Source organism: Lactuca virosa, chromosome 5 (assembly GCF_052849685.1).
Source record: "Lactuca virosa cultivar CGN04683 chromosome 5, Lactuca_virosa_CGN04683_v6, whole genome shotgun sequence".
NCBI classification, from domain to species: domain Eukaryota; kingdom Viridiplantae; phylum Streptophyta; class Magnoliopsida; order Asterales; family Asteraceae; genus Lactuca; species Lactuca virosa.
Genome location: NC_136430.1, coordinates 269,078,754 through 269,098,493, shown reverse-complemented (window position 1 = coordinate 269,098,493; position 19,740 = coordinate 269,078,754). Strand labels below are relative to the sequence as shown.

At 30.9% G+C, this 19,740-nt stretch overlaps 1 protein-coding gene and 3 long non-coding RNA genes across 4 annotated transcripts; all 4 read left to right on the top strand.

Annotated features, from left to right (window-relative positions):
- Positions 1-6,670: 6,670 nt before the first annotated feature.
- On the top strand, positions 6,671-8,212 carry LOC145117026 (uncharacterized). The gene is made up of 4 exons (XR_013712431.1): positions 6,671-7,361; positions 7,721-7,773; positions 7,918-7,976; positions 8,133-8,212. It is a non-coding gene; the product is annotated as an uncharacterized LOC145117026 (long non-coding RNA).
- Positions 8,213-9,923: 1,711 nt separating this feature from the next.
- On the top strand, positions 9,924-11,151 carry LOC145117185 (DNA polymerase epsilon catalytic subunit A-like). The gene is made up of 2 exons (XM_079053481.1): positions 9,924-10,871; positions 10,965-11,151. The coding sequence occupies exons 1-2, from the start codon at positions 10,476-10,478 to the stop codon at positions 11,073-11,075; spliced, it is 507 nt and encodes a 168-aa protein (XP_078909607.1). The 5' UTR covers positions 9,924-10,475; the 3' UTR covers positions 11,076-11,151.
- Positions 11,152-12,323: 1,172 nt separating this feature from the next.
- On the top strand, positions 12,324-13,865 carry LOC145117027 (uncharacterized). Its single transcript, XR_013712432.1, has 4 exons — positions 12,324-13,014; positions 13,374-13,426; positions 13,571-13,629; positions 13,786-13,865. It is a non-coding gene; the product is annotated as an uncharacterized LOC145117027 (long non-coding RNA).
- Positions 13,866-17,950: 4,085 nt separating this feature from the next.
- On the top strand, positions 17,951-19,594 carry LOC145116877 (uncharacterized). The gene is made up of 4 exons (XR_013712343.1): positions 17,951-18,641; positions 19,001-19,053; positions 19,198-19,256; positions 19,413-19,594. It is a non-coding gene; the product is annotated as an uncharacterized LOC145116877 (long non-coding RNA).
- The last annotated feature ends 146 nt before the right edge of the window (positions 19,595-19,740 follow it).

The window sequence follows — 19,740 nt, the reverse complement described above, 5'->3', positions numbered from 1 at the left end:
CCTCCCATAATTCTTTCGATGTAAACTCCTTCCCATGTCTGTACTGTCGAGTCTCTACCCACTCCATCTTCTCACAATTCTAACGAAAGAGCCCTAAGTTGTAACCTAATCAAAGTCACCCGAAAAAAAAACCATAAAATTTCCGGATAATGGCCGACATTGGGTTTCTAGTGATGGTTAATCGAAGAATATCGTTAGAATGTCAAAGAATCAGGTGTATAATAGCATGTCCCAGATGAAGGTAAAAACACAAACCCAGAAACCCCTTTTTTATGATCTTTTTTCTTTCTTTTTAAATTGATGATTCCTCCTTTGTTTCCCTAAATTTACAAGAAGTTCCATAAATGTTATTGGTATTAAGTGAATGTGTGGAATTTAGACTAAATGGGATTCTTATTTGCACATTTTTAATCAAATTGGGGATAAGATGTAGGCTGATAGATTAAATTATTTCCTTGATTGAGGGGAAAAGATGAAAATAAACTTGAAAACCGTATTTTGGGACTCAAAGCAATGTAATCAATGTATCTATGTTCTCTTATAGAGATATTGATTGAACAAAACGAGGACCAAGTGAGGAAAATCTTTATTCAAACCCCTTTACTCACTAAAGCTTGCTTTCAAGTCTTGTATCTTCTAGGGTTCACTTAATTATCTCTTTTATGTTTTTGTCTTATGATTCAGACATTTTCGGGATTTCAAATTATGCTTCAATAGATCAACGTTTAGGTTTGTAACTACCCGAATTCCCCATTCCATCATCGAGGTTAGTTTTCTTGACACTCTTTCGTTAAATTAACCTCTTATCTTGTTAAAGTCAAGTTTTGGGGATCAAAAGTGTAAGAAACTTTTTCTTGGTCATGTGTATGGACTTAGGGGTCATTTTCTCATAATTTTAGGGTCTAGTTTGAAGTTTATGGGGGCTATTTAAGCATATATAACCCTAAAATCTAATAAACCTATCTCATTTGTAGCCAACAAACCCTAGAGTGAGAGAGATTCTTGAGTGTATGCTATCTTTAGAGTATTTGGAGTTGAAGTTATGATTTGTTGCCTTTGTGGTAGAGTTCTTGTGTTGTTTCTTGGATTGCTTTACTCTTTGCTTCATCTCTTTCAACATCTCGAATTTGTTAAAGGTTACTGCTTCTTCTTTGTGTGTTCTTTCTTTCCTTGCATGCCACACTCTTGAATAATCCATTAATGTTGCAAAAATTCATGGTAAAGTGTGTTAGATTGGTCCTTAAGTGTTTTAGCATCCTCGAATACGTAGCCATGTTCTCCGAGGGTTATAATCATCCTAAACGGGTGTTGAACAGACCAAAATCGGACCGGAGAGGATTGGTGATCATATATTATTTTTATAACTGAAAGCGTAGTCATGACGCAACACACTAGCATGGTGACTAGAGGTTGAGATTTTCGATTTATGACCTAGGGACAAAACACAGTGTGTTTCTACTGCGTTCACGGTGGGGTTTTCGTCTGGAACTGAAAAAGCTTTCATGCTTTATTTTAGCATGCTTAGTGGTCTCATGGAGAGTACCTTCTTTAGATCATTTCCTCAAATAACTTGGATTTGAGGCGAGTCATTCTTTGTGGCTAATGGATACATATGTTGGAGATTTGTGTGTTTTGATACCACTCGATTGGTCTAGGAATTGGTATGCCATGTCATGAAATGTTTGTATGAGTTATATGTACTATGAATTCATGTTAATTTGTTTTGAATAAATTACCTAGGGTGAATTTTCCTGCTAGTTAACGTGATGAGATGAGATGGATGAAATGATGATGTTAAGATCATGCTAGAAGTGAGTGATGTATTTTGATGATATAGTATGATATTTATGTATGTTGTGATCCTGGAAAATATATACTTATATGAATTATGAAATCCATGCTAGTAAAGTAAATTTCTTGAAATGTGTACTATTTTACATGTTTTGATGGTACGATTTGGAATGTAATATGTCATGATATAATGAATTGATTAGCATGCATAGTTACATAATAATGGATAGAAGAGGAGAAAATATATAAATGTAATGTGTGAGTTAATAATGAATTAATTAATAATGTGGAATACATGTAGTGGAGGTAAAGGGGTAGTAACCTAAACCAAGGTTCGCACCTTATTTGGCACTTGGTCCCAATGGTGTCGAGTGATTTTCTAGCTAACCATTTCGAAACATGGTCCTAACGTATGGGGGTTGGGGTGATGTTGGTGAAAGATCTTTATACACAATAGTCATTATAGAATGATATTTGCTAATGACATATGATCATATAGGGCCACACCTAAAACAAGTTACTACTAATTGACTTTTTATTAAAGTAATTTGATTATTAATAAGTATTATTAATGCTTGTGTTTTAATTGGAGAATTATTATTTTATGAAAATTATATTTTTAACAATTAATTGAGAATTATTGTTTCTAGGAAATAATAATAAAAGAGAACAAGAAAACTAGTTATATTTATATGGCATGAAAATATAATCAAATTACTTTAATTAATAATTAATTAGTAGTAACTTGCTATAATGTGTGGCCTTATAGGATCAAATGTCATTAAAAAATATCATTCTATAATGATTCTTGGGTATATAGATCTTTCACCAACATCACCCCAACTGCCACATGTTAGGATAATGTTTCAAATTTGGTTACCTAGAAAACCACTCGACATCGTTTGGCTTGTGCTCTTTGCTAATTGGTATTTTTCATAGAAAGTAATAAAACTAGTTTTATTACTATGGCATGAGTATATATGTCATGTATAATTAAATGGACACTTTGAGTAACCATCTAGTTGGACTTGTAACTAGCTAGTTTGTAAGAAAGGGTGCAACACACTCTTTGTCTTGCTTTCATGTCAAAACCTCCTACCTCCACTAGAGGTTAAATTCGTGTGTTATCATTCTTATTCCATCACACCATTATTGTCATAAGATGCCATACTTTCATTTAATGACTACCTTTTGAATTAGTTCATTAGTGGAAGTATACAAGGAAGACATGAACAAAAAAAACTAGCTAGTTTTTCACACTCTTTTCTCTCATTAAAGGGTTGCCAAATTCGTTGTTTTGGTGCCCTATTTCCCTCTCTTCCTTCTTGCAATTTGGTGCATGAACTAAGCGGTTATAAGTTGCTTCGCCTCAAGACTTATTTGGTATATGACTTAAGGCTTAAGAACAACTTATGACAAGTAAAGATTAGCATATTCTAGTAGTTTAATGTTGTTTGGTGGATACTTGTAGATAGTTTCTCCTTTGGAGCATCATACATGAATTCATCAACTTACATTTTGCATGAGAATCAAAGTCTTCAAAATTTGTAACACTTTTCCTTCTATGGTTTATTTAATCTTTCCATGTTTTGCAAAATGAAACTTAGTGTTTTAAAAAGTGTTTTAAGTTTATTCACAATTTTAATGCTTTCGTTGTTGTTTTTAGTGTTTTTGAGAAAACGATTTTGAATAAAACCGAACAATTGGTATTAGAGTTATTTTTGCAAGTTTGGTTAGATTATTATATTATTTGGTGTAATATTTGTTTTTGGAAAATATGGATGATTTGTTTTTGTAAGAAAATCCATATATATTTCTAGGGATATATACACTAAAGTCCCAATATTTTCATCGATTTGACAAGAAAGTCGTAAACATTATTTTTTTTACAGTAAAGTCCTAATTACCGACACTTTTTGACATGTTTACCCTTTTTTTTTCTGGTTAGCCGGTAATTAGGACTTTACTGTAAAAAAATAAAGTTTATGAATTTTTTTTCAAATCGTGAATTAGGACTTTACTATAAAAAAAATAAAGCTTAGGAGTTTTTTGTCAAATCGTTGAAAATATTGGGACTTTAGTGTATTTTCGCAGCCCAATAACTGAAAAGTGAGGACATATTGTACAAACACAAACAACACACGCCTAGCCAAAAGGGTGTGAATGTGGAGAAGGGATAAAAAAGGCAATTTTGTTTTTTTCGGTTTCTTAGTTCTCCATTTTTAAGACTGCAAAAAGCCAACACAACCCTAATTTTTTCTTTATTTCATGATTATCTCAATTTTTTTCAATGTCGGTTTGTTGAGATTAAACAAATTATTTAACAAGAAGCAAACGTTAAGGATTTCAATAGGATCTAGTTGACCAGAGCATGTTTCAATAACTTTTATGCTTAAAGACTATCATACCATTAAATTTATAACCAAAAAGAGGGATATATACATTAAAGTCCCAATACTTTCAACGATTTGACAAGGAAGTCCTAAGCTTTATTTATTTGATAGTAAAGTCCTAATTCACGATTTGCAAAAAAGTCATAATTTTATTTTTTTGACAGTAAAGTCCTAATTACCGGCTAACCGGAAAAAAGATAAACATGTCAAAAACTGACGGTAGTTAGGACTTTACTGTAAAAAAAAATAATGTTTAAGACTTTCTTCTAAATCGTTGAAAATATTGGGACTTTAGTGTATATATCCCTATATTTCTATTACTACAATATAATTGTTATTTTTTAGTGACAAAAGTTTACATGCATTTTTTGTCATTAAAGTTGTCCTGGAAAAACAAGTTTTGTTTTATATAATTTTGAGTAGATATATGTATGATGTGCATAAACTAGCCATAGACCTCTTGTTACCTGTTTGTGTTGATTTATTTAAATGGTTCTAATATTTATTTACTCTTATGGTATGTAATAATTAAGTAAATAGTTTTCATTTTGTTTATATTTTGTAAGTTATAGATTAGTTTTAGAAATATTTTATTTTTATAAAAAATGTAACAAAAATGAAGATGACGGTCATTTTGATGATTAAATGTTTATAAACTCGATTTTATTAATGTTTTACAAACTTTATACAATTATTTTTATAAACTTGCTACATGGTGTTGAAGCAAGTGGAAGTATAAAGATATTACAAGATTTTTGGTTCCTTTATAGCCCTTAGGAATGAACTTGGTATTTTTGTAACCGCTTACAAAATATCAATAGTTTGTCGTTGGTTTATGTACATATATTTTGCATGCTTGTTTTGTTTATATTTATGTTGATATTGTGTTATTGTTTTTAAATTAGATTTCACATGCAAAATAATATTTTTTAACATAAATAACATCACGATGAGTTTGGTTAATGAAATTTATCATTTAATATAAGATGGTAAAATGGTTTTAAAAATAAAATAAGTTTTATCGTTTAAAAACTAGCTAATGGTAAATTTCGGGATTAAAATTATATAAGTTTAAAATTGAAATTTTAGAGACTTATAAAACTCAAAACCTTTTTTTATAAAAGCATGTTTTATTAAAAAAAATATAAAATTTATTAAGTGCTCAAATGGTAAAACTTAATAATAGATATTAATTTAAAATGAGATTTTAAATACAAGTATACTGTGACTTATTGGATGCATGCAATAACCATAATATCATATGTTTTTAAATTAGAATTATAAAAACATCAAATACCCCTTATTTAAACTCAAATATATGCAATCATATTTGAATAGCACTCGCTCATCACTTGTATGCACTTGTGGGAAAAGGCCACCTAACCACTAGTATTTTCTTTTGATGGTCGAGGTGTATTCGCGATTTATATAACCTAGTTATAGGCCAATTACACAAGTTCTTTAAACTGTTGGATGATTTGATCGGAGATCTGTTGTGATAAGGGTCACCTAAGAAATAGAGATCCAAAGCATAAATGACATCAAACATGTTTATTAGACATTGTTATTAGCGATCTCATTACGCTTAGAATTATATAATAGAATATAGCTGATACTCGATATCTACATTGTTCAATTCAAATGAATGGGATAAAGGTCAGCTAACTAATTATATGTTTTAAAATTTGTATCCTAGACTTTAATAATATATGTTTTTGGAAACTTAAGGGTATTAATCTTTGAAGAATCAAATATTGAAAATACTAAATGAATTTCGTTAAAAATTTTCTAGATGAAAACAAAATCCAATCTCATTACCATGCATCGTGCTAAAATAATAACATTCTTAAAGGTCCTATTCTTATATCACTTGGTTAGAGTAGAAGACCTAAACATGATACCTGGTGGAGGAATCATTGTAATAATGTAGATGTTTGTGACATCATACTAGGAATAGTTACTAATGACTTCCCAAAATTCATGGATAACTTAGATGTATCTCAGATATTCTGATATGTTAAGTAGATACTCCAACAATACAATGATATTTGGTTTGAGCGAGTTCAAACATTGGAAAAATGTGAGGCTGAAGAGAGACACCTTGTTTGCTCTAAGAGGCCCAAGGTTTATGGAAAGGAAACCATTAAGCCCAAGAAATTCAAGAAAGGCCACATAGATGAATCATGTTCCTTCTGTGGAAGATGAACTATCCCTCTTATCTTAAAAAAAAGTTTGAAGTGACAAAATTCTGTTTTAATTTAGTTTTTCTATATATATATATATATATATATATATATATATATATATATATATATATATATATATATATATATATATATATATATATATTTATCTTTACTATTATATAAAGCATATTAGATGTTTCTTGAAAATTAAGAGGTACAATTATTATAAGACCATGTACAATCTTGTTAAGCTAAATATATACACACACATCTGCTTTGTAACTCCTTACGTAGAAAACCCTAAACTCCTATACACAGCTTCTTCCGCCATTACCACCATCGCCACCCAGCATCACCACTTAATCCTAAATCCGTTCTCATCCAACTTTATATCTTAAAACCTAGACCTAGATACCACGAACAACCATATGCCTCCGTCACCATCGTTTTCCGCCTTCCCCACCTTTATCGATCTATTGCGTCACCATCTCCTTCGTTAGACACTACCTTCGAAAATCAATGATGCCGCCAACACTTTCACCACTGGTTTGTAGAGTATCTCTCATAAACCCGTTTTTTTTTGTTACATCATCAAATGAACAAGATCCTAAACTGGTAAGCATCTTCCAATTTATTTCGCTTTTGATTTCTCATATATCTTATTTTCCATATTTCTCCGGTTCAGTCATTTTGTATGATACTTATTTATGCTTCCTTATAGATATCTCTTTTGTTGAATAATAGCTTTCTGAGTGAAAATTTATCTGACTCTTTTGCTCGGTGTCGTTCTCAAATCTTTAGTTGCACCACCGTCTTTCTCTCTTTCACCCTCTTTGTCTCTCGCTAAAAACTACTCCATCTCTTTCTCTCATTCCCTTTTTGTCTCTCTAATAAAGGGCCTAAATCTATGTGTGTTTATAGGTTGTAGAATGGCAGGAACATGAAATAAAGGACCCAACAGACGAAGCCTTATGGAAGTCCATCACTAGAGGTCAGTTTTTGTCAGTAATCTTCTTTTTTCTTCAATGTTATTGACATGTGTTTGGATATTTTAATACTAATTTCTCTATTTCTGTGTATAAACAAGCTAATGGTTCAAGAAACAACAACAAATGTATATACTTTCCTTTTTTTTCTTAGCGAGTGTGTATCTTAAAGTTTTGGGGGTATTGATTTATTCAAGTTTACCGTTATATGTTTTTGAGTTCTGAGTTCTTCCTCTCTGCTTCTGACTTTTGAATTAAAAAAAACTTAAATAAATATTTTGGGTTTCTAATATAGTGATTTTACTTGTTAGTTTTCTTGAATTATAAGTTTTATGATTTATAATATTATGATCCTGAAGAACAGGACCTATGAAGCTTTTTATTCTGATCCAAGAACTAAAGTTCGAGAGTACTCAGGTAATTTTATGATTATGTAAAGGTTTAACTTCTTTCCAGAAGGTGTCAACGAGTTTGTTTGTATAGGTTCAATTGTATAGATTTCTTCATTTTATACTTCTCATTGACGATATTTATTCCCATTGTTTGTCTGACTTTTAACAGATAAATGAGAAGAAGGGTTTTCTTTTTATTCAGAAATTTTTCTTCCTTGATAGTTTCAGGTATATGGTTCTTCATCTCGAATCTATCTTGACTTTTTTTGTTGATATCTTAAATCTTAGTGTAATTTTATATATGAAGATTAAGTTGATCTATGATTTTGTTTCTATATGTTTGTTTTTAGTCTGAACTAAAAGAGTTTGTTTCATGATTTAAAGGGGATAAGAAGAAAGCCAATTAACCAATAAATGTGAGTGGTTAGAGGAAAAGGAATGGTTAAACTGCAAAGAATGGTAACACAATTTAGTTATATATTAATTGTTCTAATTGGTAGGGAGTTTTTTTGTTTTTGATCAAATGTTTTTAATGTTCTCTCAAGGAAGTTTTTTGTAATTGATCGATTGGGTGCAATTCATTTGCAAGTTTATTAGTATATTTTTTTTATAAAGATTTTAAGGTTGAGAGTTTAATTTATTGGGAATTTATTCTTTACCATTTTGAGAAGCTACACAATTGCATTGCTATAACAAAGATGTTCAAGCCATTCTTTATGGCTTTATTCATCGAAGGAAGATGTTTGCTATTTTATTGTTAACCAAAACATAACTTTCTATCTCATCAGTTAACATTTGTTACTTTGGTAACTCAAGATTGTTAACTGACTCAATATATTTTTAAAGGGTTTTTTCTATAAATTTATTAGATGAGTGATTATGCATAACTTTGCGTTAAAAAAGATTAAATCACCGAAACTATCTTGTTGTATGCAAAAAGTTTTAAATTTAATCCATATGTTTCTATGCTTAAAAGAAAAAATCAGTCAAAAATCATACATTTTAACATACCTAAGGGACAATTTATGTAAATTACTTATTTACAAGTTTCTACAACTTAAATTAGTATAAATAAAGGAGCTACTAAAATTCAAAGAAATATGTCAAAGTCTTTATTATCACTTCTCTCTTGTCTAAATCTTGAAAGAAAAGTTAGACGCATGATGTCGTTTGTGACTCGCTAGAGATATTGTTAAAACTTAAGATATGATTTGGATAATTTGTTTGAATGATTATGATTTTAGTGTTATCAAGTATTATAGAAGCGTGGTGAAATATTTTCTTTTCAAAATCTGATCTTCAAAGTTTTAAAGATATTTAAAATCCCAAATTCTCCAAATTATTTAGTAACAAATTTATATCGACAATACTTGAATAACAAATTTAAATTATTTTGTATCAAAAAAACTCGATGACATATTAAAATAATTTGCTATATATCATATTTCAAATATAAAACCAAGATAATGATTTTGAGTTGAATCAATCATCTTTTATCATATCATACAAAAAGATTCATATAAAAATATACGTTTAAACTGACTCGTAAGAAATACAAATATATCCACTTTAATAATATTTGCCACATATTGTAAAAATATTTTTCCTTATGACAAAACCTTTTTTTTTAACCGGCAAATATAATATATAATCTACTTCTAAACTAACACCTAAATCCACCTACGTCCAAGACGAGACTAGAACCCTCCCTTATGACAAAACCACCATTGGTTTCGCAATACTCACTACAAAATTCATTGTTTGCTATAAAATTATTCTATTATTAAAGACATGTTTTACTTTTCTCATTTTTACATATAATTTCTTTTGTAAAATCATATTAACCTAAAACTTTACTTTTATATTATTCCTTAAGTTAATATTTTAAATTTAAAATTTCTAAAATTTGATCATCGAAAATAACTGTAAACAACAAGAAAATTCTTCGTCGTTCGCCGCGGTGAAACTAATCGCCGAAACGAAACTATTTACAACTATTATTCGTTGCCGCAGCTTTGCGCGGGTACACCACTAGTTATATTATTAAACATATTGTCTCTTTCTTGAAAATTAAGAGCCTCTTTCTTGAAAATTAAGAGGTACAATAGAATAATATTAAGCATATAACACATCGTATACTTATTACGATTTGGGGGAACAACAAGTAAATTTGGGGGAACAACAAGTAAATTTGATTACACACAAGTAGCCCTAACCCTACCCAACCGCCACGATCAACCACGATCAACGATTTGGGGGAACAACAAGTAAATTTGATCCGGGTTTGGAGCTTTTAGTTCTTATTCTCGAAGATCTCTCCGGCTTTGAAAATCGAGGATGGCACGGGGAAACACGCGTTTATTGTGTTAGGGTTTACAGAGAGGAACGAGGCATTTGATTTCAATGTGGCGTTGTCGGATCATGAGAAGTATGTAAAGAGAGAGATTGAGAAGGATGTCAATGAAGCCAGCGACGAGAGTCATATCAATATCCATCCTGCTGTAAATCACAGATTGAAGGTATGTATCATCACTTACAGTTTTCCGGCTATGCATATAAGATTATATAGTCGAAATTTTCAGATTAGTAGCTGAAATTATCTAATGCCTAGAAGTATTGAAATGGATTTGAGCTCATTAGACAAGTATTAACCTGAAACATTACGTATATTAAGAGGGTGAAACAATTCGAATCACTGTAAAAAACAAACCTGCAAATGGAGATGGGATGCTTTCATCTGCAGGATTATCTGAAAAGATTAAGCCACTCAGCCTTGCTCCTCCACCCGAGAAGGTTAAGTCTAAGCCTCTAGGCCTTGCTCCTCCACCAGTTGCTTCCGTGAAAATTAGGTCTCCTATCCCACCTCCACCGAATGATCCTACTGCTGTTCGGATGACTTCTACAACTCATAACATTGCTGCAAGGAATTCTACAGATGCTTTCACAGATTTCTCTCAGCTCGAGGTATGTCCAAACAAGCACCAATCTGAAGCAGAAAACTTTCATAATGGGCGCCTTTTAGAGAGTGAGACATACATTGGTGGCCATGTGGAGTGTTTGGAAACTGGTGTCTTCAGATCCGACCTTCCAACTTCTTTCAAACTTGATTCATCTGCTTTCACTGTAATTTACAACTCATTTATGGTTTTTTAATACTTACAATTATTAATCACTTGGGTTGATGACTAAAACTTTAAATTATATCTTTTTTCACAGCAACTTATCGAAAACCTTGATCGGGATCTTCAATATGCTATTAAAGTGGAGGGTAAAATGGACATTGAAACAGTCTCAAATTACTATGAAGTAAAGGATGCTATTACATAAAAGGTAATGTTAAATGTTAATAGTTAGTTAAGAAGTGGTGTTCAGTAAGTAATGTGTATCTGATGTTTTTTTTTAGTTTTAGTTTGGGGATGATTATGAGTTGATTTTTAGTTGTTTTGTTTTTCCTTTTTGATGTATGTAGCTTCCTAATAATGGTTTTAAGACTCTAATAGCTCTATGAAATAATAATAGCTATGAGGGATCTTTGACTTTTATAGTGCTATTTAAATATTTCTACTTTTTGAAGCTGTCACATAATCTGATGTATATACGACAAAAAAGAAACAAGGGATGGTTAACTTTTATAAGAAGAATTTTGTTTCATGACAATTTTAGGATTTGAGAAGGTTTAATGCTCATACACATGGAATTACTTGGTCTAATCTCCATTGATATTACAAAAATATACATTGATAATGGGATGGAAAATTGTCACCGAGTGCTTTACAAGTTGATGTTTTAAAATTTGTATCCTAGACTTTAATAATATATGTTTTTGGAAACTTAAGGGTATTAATCTTTGAAGAATCAAATATTGAAAATACTAAATGAATTTCGTTAAAAATTTTCTAGATGAAAACAAAATTCAATCTCATTACCATGCATCGTGCTAAAATAATAACATTCTTAAAGGTCCTATTCTTATATCACTTGGTTAGAGTAGAAGACCTAAACATGATACCTGGTGGAGGAATCATTGTAATAATGTAGATGTTTGTGACATCATACTAGGAATAGTTACTAATGACTTCCCAAAATTCATGGATAACTTAGATGTATCTCAGATATTCTGATATGTTAAGTAGATACTCCAACAATACAATGATATTTGGTTTGAGCGAGTTCAAACATTGGAAAAATGTGAGGCTGAAGAGAGACACCTTGTTTGCTCTAAGAGGCCCAAGGTTTATGGAAAGGAAACCATTAAGCCCAAGAAATTCAAGAAAGGCCACATAGATGAATCATGTTCCTTCTGTGGAAGATGAACTATCCCTCTTATCTTAAAAAAAAGTTTGAAGTGACAAAATTCTGTTTTAATTTAGTTTTTCTATATATATATATATATATATATATATATATATATATATATATATATATATATATATATATATTATCTTTACTATTATATAAAGCATATTAGATGTTTCTTGAAAATTAAGAGGTACAATTATTATAAGACCATGTACAATCTTGTTAAGCTAAATATATACACACACATCTGCTTTGTAACTCCTTACGTAGAAAACCCTAAACTCCTATACACAGCTTCTTCCGCCATTACCACCATCGCCACCCAGCATCACCACTTAATCCTAAATCCGTTCTCATCCAACTTTATATCTTAAAACCTAGACCTAGATACCACGAACAACCATATGCCTCCGTCACCATCGTTTTCCGCCTTCCCCACCTTTATCGATCTATTGCGTCACCATCTCCTTCGTTAGACACTACCTTCGAAAATCAATGATGCCGCCAACACTTTCACCACTGGTTTGTAGAGTATCTCTCATAAACCCGTTTTTTTTTGTTACATCATCAAATGAACAAGATCCTAAACTGGTAAGCATCTTCCAATTTATTTCGCTTTTGATTTCTCATATATCTTATTTTCCATATTTCTCCGGTTCAGTCATTTTGTATGATACTTATTTATGCTTCCTTATAGATATCTCTTTTGTTGAATAATAGCTTTCTGAGTGAAAATTTATCTGACTCTTTTGCTCGGTGTCGTTCTCAAATCTTTAGTTGCACCACCGTCTTTCTCTCTTTCACCCTCTTTGTCTCTCGCTAAAAACTACTCCATCTCTTTCTCTCATTCCCTTTTTGTCTCTCTAATAAAGGGCCTAAATCTATGTGTGTTTATAGGTTGTAGAATGGCAGGAACATGAAATAAAGGACCCAACAGACGAAGCCTTATGGAAGTCCATCACTAGAGGTCAGTTTTTGTCAGTAATCTTCTTTTTTCTTCAATGTTATTGACATGTGTTTGGATATTTTAATACTAATTTCTCTATTTCTGTGTATAAACAAGCTAATGGTTCAAGAAACAACAACAAATGTATATACTTTCCTTTTTTTTCTTAGCGAGTGTGTATCTTAAAGTTTTGGGGGTATTGATTTATTCAAGTTTACCGTTATATGTTTTTGAGTTCTGAGTTCTTCCTCTCTGCTTCTGACTTTTGAATTAAAAAAAACTTAAATAAATATTTTGGGTTTCTAATATAGTGATTTTACTTGTTAGTTTTCTTGAATTATAAGTTTTATGATTTATAATATTATGATCCTGAAGAACAGGACCTATGAAGCTTTTTATTCTGATCCAAGAACTAAAGTTCGAGAGTACTCAGGTAATTTTATGATTATGTAAAGGTTTAACTTCTTTCCAGAAGGTGTCAACGAGTTTGTTTGTATAGGTTCAATTGTATAGATTTCTTCATTTTATACTTCTCATTGACGATATTTATTCCCATTGTTTGTCTGACTTTTAACAGATAAATGAGAAGAAGGGTTTTCTTTTTATTCAGAAATTTTTCTTCCTTGATAGTTTCAGGTATATGGTTCTTCATCTCGAATCTATCTTGACTTTTTTTGTTGATATCTTAAATCTTAGTGTAATTTTATATATGAAGATTAAGTTGATCTATGATTTTGTTTCTATATGTTTGTTTTTAGTCTGAACTAAAAGAGTTTGTTTCATGATTTAAAGGGGATAAGAAGAAAGCCAATTAACCAATAAATGTGAGTGGTTAGAGGAAAAGGAATGGTTAAACTGCAAAGAATGGTAACACAATTTAGTTATATATTAATTGTTCTAATTGGTAGGGAGTTTTTTTGTTTTTGATCAAATGTTTTTAATGTTCTCTCAAGGAAGTTTTTTGTAATTGATCGATTGGGTGCAATTCATTTGCAAGTTTATTAGTATATTTTTTTTATAAAGATTTTAAGGTTGAGAGTTTAATTTATTGGGAATTTATTCTTTACCATTTTGAGAAGCTACACAATTGCATTGCTATAACAAAGATGTTCAAGCCATTCTTTATGGCTTTATTCATCGAAGGAAGATGTTTGCTATTTTATTGTTAACCAAAACATAACTTTCTATCTCATCAGTTAACATTTGTTACTTTGGTAACTCAAGATTGTTAACTGACTCAATATATTTTTAAAGGGTTTTTTCTATAAATTTATTAGATGAGTGATTATGCATAACTTTGCGTTAAAAAAGATTAAATCACCGAAACTATCTTGTTGTATGCAAAAAGTTTTAAATTTAATCCATATGTTTCTATGCTTAAAAGAAAAAATCAGTCAAAAATCATACATTTTAACATACCTAAGGGACAATTTATGTAAATTACTTATTTACAAGTTTCTACAACTTAAATTAGTATAAATAAAGGAGCTACTAAAATTCAAAGAAATATGTCAAAGTCTTTATTATCACTTCTCTCTTGTCTAAATCTTGAAAGAAAAGTTAGACGCATGATGTCGTTTGTGACTCGCTAGAGATATTGTTAAAACTTAAGATATGATTTGGATAATTTGTTTGAATGATTATGATTTTAGTGTTATCAAGTATTATAGAAGCGTGGTGAAATATTTTCTTTTCAAAATCTGATCTTCAAAGTTTTAAAGATATTTAAAATCCCAAATTCTCCAAATTATTTAGTAACAAATTTATATCGACAATACTTGAATAACAAATTTAAATTATTTTGTATCAAAAAAACTCGATGACATATTAAAATAATTTGCTATATATCATATTTCAAATATAAAACCAAGATAATGATTTTGAGTTGAATCAATCATCTTTTATCATATCATACAAAAAGATTCATATAAAAATATACGTTTAAACTGACTCGTAAGAAATACAAATATATCCACTTTAATAATATTTGCCACATATTGTAAAAATATTTTTCCTTATGACAAAACCTTTTTTTTTAACCGGCAAATATAATATATAATCTACTTCTAAACTAACACCTAAATCCACCTACGTCCAAGACGAGACTAGAACCCTCCCTTATGACAAAACCACCATTGGTTTCGCAATACTCACTACAAAATTCATTGTTTGCTATAAAATTATTCTATTATTAAAGACATGTTTTACTTTTCTCATTTTTACATATAATTTCTTTTGTAAAATCATATTAACCTAAAACTTTACTTTTATATTATTCCTTAAGTTAATATTTTAAATTTAAAATTTCTAAAATTTGATCATCGAAAATAACTGTAAACAACAAGAAAATTCTTCGTCGTTCGCCGCGGTGAAACTAATCGCCGAAACGAAACTATTTACAACTATTATTCGTTGCCGCAGCTTTGCGCGGGTACACCACTAGTTATATTATTAAACATATTGTCTCTTTCTTGAAAATTAAGAGCCTCTTTCTTGAAAATTAAGAGGTACAATAGAATAATATTAAGCATATAACACATCGTATACTTATTACGATTTGGGGGAACAACAAGTAAATTTGGGGGAACAACAAGTAAATTTGATTACACACAAGTAGCCCTAACCCTACCCAACCGCCACGATCAACCACGATCAACGATTTGGGGGAACAACAAGTAAATTTGATCCGGGTTTGGAGCTTTTAGTTCTTATTCTCGAAGATCTCTCCGGCTTTGAAAATCGAGGATGGCACGGGGAAACACGCGTTTATTGTGTTAGGGTTTACAGAGAGGAACGAGGCATTTGATTTCAATGTGGCGTTGTCGGATCATGAGAAGTATGTAAAGAGAGAGATTGAGAAGGATGTCAATGAAGCCAGCGACGAGAGTCATATCAATATCCATCCTGCTGTAAATCACAGATTGAAGGTATGTATCATCACTTACAGTTTTCCGGCTATGCATATAAGATTATATAGTCGAAATTTTCAGATTAGTAGCTGAAATTATCTAATGCCTAGAAGTATTGAAATGGATTTGAGCTCATTAGACAAGTATTAACCTGAAACATTACGTATATTAAGAGGGTGAAACAATTCGAATCACTGTAAAAAACAAACCTGCAAATGGAGATGGGATGCTTTCATCTGCAGGATTATCTGAAAAGATTAAGCCACTCAGCCTTGCTCCTCCACCCGAGAAGGTTAAGTCTAAGCCTCTAGGCCTTGCTCCTCCACCAGTTGCTTCCGTGAAAATTAGGTCTCCTATCCCACCTCCACCGAATGATCCTACTGCTGTTCGGATGACTTCTACAACTCATAACATTGCTGCAAGGAATTCTACAGATGCTTTCACAGATTTCTCTCAGCTCGAGGTATGTCCAAACAAGCACCAATCTAAAGCAGAAAACTTTCATAATGGGCGCCTTTTAGAGAGTGAGACATACATTGGTGGCCATGTGGAGTGTTTGGAAACTGGTGTCTTCAGATCCGACCTTCCAACTTCTTTCAAACTTGATTCATCTGCTTTCACTGTAATTTACAACTCATTTATGGTTTTTTAATACTTACAATTATTAATCACTTGGGTTGATGACTAAAACTTTAAATTATATCTTTTTTCACAGCAACTTATCGAAAACCTTGATCGGGATCTTCAATATGCTATTAAAGTGGAGGGTAAAATGGACATTGAAACAGTCTCAAATTACTATGAACTAAGGATGCTATTACATAAAAGGTAATGTTAAATGTTAATAGTTAGTTAAGAAGTGGTGTTCAGTAAGTAATGTGTATCTGATGTTTTTTTTTAGTTTTAGTTTGGGGATGATTATGAGTTGATTTTTAGTTGTTTTGTTTTTCCTTTTTGATGTATGTAGCTTCCTAATAATGGTTTTAAGACTCTAATAGCTCTATGAAATAATAATAGCTATGAGGGATCTTTGACTTTTATAGTGCTATTTAAATATTTCTACTTTTTGAAGCTGTCACATAATCTGATGTATATACGACAAAAAAGAAACAAGGGATGGTTAACTTTTATAAGAAGAATTTTGTTTCATGACAATTTTAGGATTTGAGAAGGTTTAATGCTCATACACATGGAATTACTTGGTCTAATCTCCATTGATATTACAAAAATATACATTGATAATGGGATGGAAAATTGTCACCGAGTGCTTTACAAGTTGATGTTTTAAAATTTGTATCCTAGACTTTAATAATATATGTTTTTGGAAACTTAAGGGTATTAATCTTTGAAGAATCAAATATTGAAAATACTAAATGAATTTCGTTAAAAATTTTCTAGATGAAAACAAAATCCAATCTCATTACCATGCATCGTGCTAAAATAATAACATTCTTAAAGGTCCTATTCTTATATCACTTGGTTAGAGTAGAAGACCTAAACATGATACCTGGTGGAGGAATCATTGTAATAATGTAGATGTTTGTGACATCATACTAGGAATAGTTACTAATGACTTCCCAAAATTCATGGATAACTTAGATGTATCTCAGATATTCTGATATGTTAAGTAGATACTCCAACAATACAATGATATTTGGTTTGAGCGAGTTCAAACATTGGAAAAATGTGAGGCTGAAGAGAGACACCTTGTTTGCTCTAAGAGGCCCAAGGTTTATGGAAAGGAAACCATTAAGCCCAAGAAATTCAAGAAAGGCCACATAGATGAATCATGTTCCTTCTGTGGAAGATGAACTATCCCTCTTATCTTAAAAAAAAGTTTGAAGTGACAAAATTCTGTTTTAATTTAGTTTTTCTATATATATATATATATATATATATATATATATATATTTATCTTTACTATTATATAAAGCATATTAGATGTTTCTTGAAAATTAAGAGGTACAATTATTATAAGACCATGTACAATCTTGTTAAGCTAAATATATACACACACATCTGCTTTGTAACTCCTTACGTAGAAAACCCTAAACTCCTATACACAGCTTCTTCCGCCATTACCACCATCGCCACCCAGCATCACCACTTAATCCTAAATCCGTTCTCATCCAACTTTATATCTTAAAACCTAGACCTAGATACCACGAACAACCATATGCCTCCGTCACCATCGTTTTCCGCCTTCCCCACCTTTATCGATCTATTGCGTCACCATCTCCTTCGTTAGACACTACCTTCGAAAATCAATGATGCCGCCAACACTTTCACCACTGGTTTGTAGAGTATCTCTCATAAACCCGTTTTTTTTTGTTACATCATCAAATGAACAAGATCCTAAACTGGTAAGCATCTTCCAATTTATTTCGCTTTTGATTTCTCATATATCTTATTTTCCATATTTCTCCGGTTCAGTCATTTTGTATGATACTTATTTATGCTTCCTTATAGATATCTCTTTTGTTGAATAATAGCTTTCTGAGTGAAAATTTATCTGACTCTTTTGCTCGGTGTCGTTCTCAAATCTTTAGTTGCACCACCGTCTTTCTCTCTTTCACCCTCTTTGTCTCTCGCTAAAAACTACTCCATCTCTTTCTCTCATTCCCTTTTTGTCTCTCTAATAAAGGGCCTAAATCTATGTGTGTTTATAGGTTGTAGAATGGCAGGAACATGAAATAAAGGACCCAACAGACGAAGCCTTATGGAAGTCCATCACTAGAGGTCAGTTTTTGTCAGTAATCTTCTTTTTTCTTCAATGTTATTGACATGTGTTTGGATATTTTAATACTAATTTCTCTATTTCTGTGTATAAACAAGCTAATGGTTCAAGAAACAACAACAAATGTATATACTTTCCTTTTTTTTCTTAGCGAGTGTGTATCTTAAAGTTTTGGGGGTATTGATTTATTCAAGTTTACCGTTATATGTTTTTGAGTTCTGAGTTCTTCCTCTCTGCTTCTGACTTTTGAATTAAAAAAAACTTAAATAAATATTTTGGGTTTCTAATATAGTGATTTTACTTGTTAGTTTTCTTGAATTATAAGTTTTATGATTTATAATATTATGATCCTGAAGAACAGGACCTATGAAGCTTTTTATTCTGATCCAAGAACTAAAGTTCGAGAGTACTCAGGTAATTTTATGATTATGTAAAGGTTTAACTTCTTTCCAGAAGGTGTCAACGAGTTTGTTTGTATAGGTTCAATTGTATAGATTTCTTCATTTTATACTTCTCATTGACGATATTTATTCCCATTGTTTGTCTGACTTTTAACAGATAAATGAGAAGAAGGGTTTTCTTTTTATTCAGAAATTTTTCTTCCTTGATAGTTTCAGGTATATGGTTCTTCATCTCGAATCTATCTTGACTTTTTTTGTTGATATCTTAAATCTTAGTGTAATTTTATATATGAAGATTAAGTTGATCTATGATTTTGTTTCTATATGTTTGTTTTTAGTCTGAACTAAAAGAGTTTGTTTCATGATTTAAAGGGGATAAGAAGAAAGCCAATTAACCAATAAATGTGAGTGGTTAGAGGAAAAGGAATGGTTAAACTGCAAAGAATGGTAACAAAATTTAGTTATATATTAATTGTTCTAATTGGTAGGGAGTTTTTTTGTTTTTGATCAAATGTTTTTAATGTTCTCTCAAGGAAGTTTTTTGTAATTGATCGATTGGGTGCAATTCATTTGCAAGTTTATTAGTATATTTTTTTTATAAAGATTTTAAGGTTGAGAGTTTAATTTATTGGGAATTTATTCTTTACCATTTTGAGAAGCTACACAATTGCATTGCTATAACAAAGATGTTCAAGCCATT

Excerpts from the sequence above, each read along its gene's own strand:
- LOC145117185 (XM_079053481.1), top strand. The coding sequence starts at position 10,476 with ATGCTTTCATCTGCAGGATTATCTGAAAAGATTAAGCCACTCAGCCTT. Across the intron at positions 10,872-10,964 it reads TTGATTCATCTGCTTTCACT|CAACTTATCGAAAACCTTGA; the intron begins GTAATTTACAAC and ends CTTTTTTCACAG.